A 436-nucleotide genomic window follows, 5' to 3' on the forward strand; every position below is an offset into this window, starting at 1 on the left:
TATCAAGCTGCCTTTATAACATTATTGATCCCTCTTCTTTTCCAGTGAACGTAACGAGCAAGACAGAAAATGTTCCTTTTAAGGGCTTTGTGGTGGCCGCCTACGATGGTTCAGGGAAACCTTATGGAAAATGGGATTCCAACCCTAATGCGCATCAGGTAAGTCTTCTTATTCCATACGACAGTTAGCAGAATGGCAGGGATGAGAATGATAAATAACGTTAATAATGAATATTGATGGCATAGCTGTTTGGTGATTGTAAAGAAAAAAATGTTGATATGACTGATGGGGTGAGGATATTTATGGTAGATAATGGTAATGTCTTTTATGATTTTATAGCGAGTGAAAGAGCCATAGCTATTTGTACTTTGGACCTTGGCGATAGATATACCTACCTTTTATGATGATAGATTTATCTTTATTCTTTGGTGTATCA

At 36.9% G+C, this 436-nt stretch overlaps 1 protein-coding gene across 1 annotated transcript in view; it reads left to right on the forward strand.

The window, feature by feature from the left end:
* The window catches only part of LOC119585460 (putative defense protein 1), a gene marked incomplete in the record, with an annotated part of 6,702 nt that overhangs the window by 4,856 nt on the left and 1,410 nt on the right, over nt 1-436 (forward strand). The window contains 1 exon segment of the mRNA XM_037934108.1: nt 46-158. Within this exon segment, the coding sequence (XP_037790036.1) occupies nt 46-158 (113 nt within the window).

This window comes from Penaeus monodon, chromosome 19 (assembly GCF_015228065.2).
Source record: "Penaeus monodon isolate SGIC_2016 chromosome 19, NSTDA_Pmon_1, whole genome shotgun sequence".
Classification (NCBI taxonomy): domain Eukaryota; kingdom Metazoa; phylum Arthropoda; class Malacostraca; order Decapoda; family Penaeidae; genus Penaeus; species Penaeus monodon.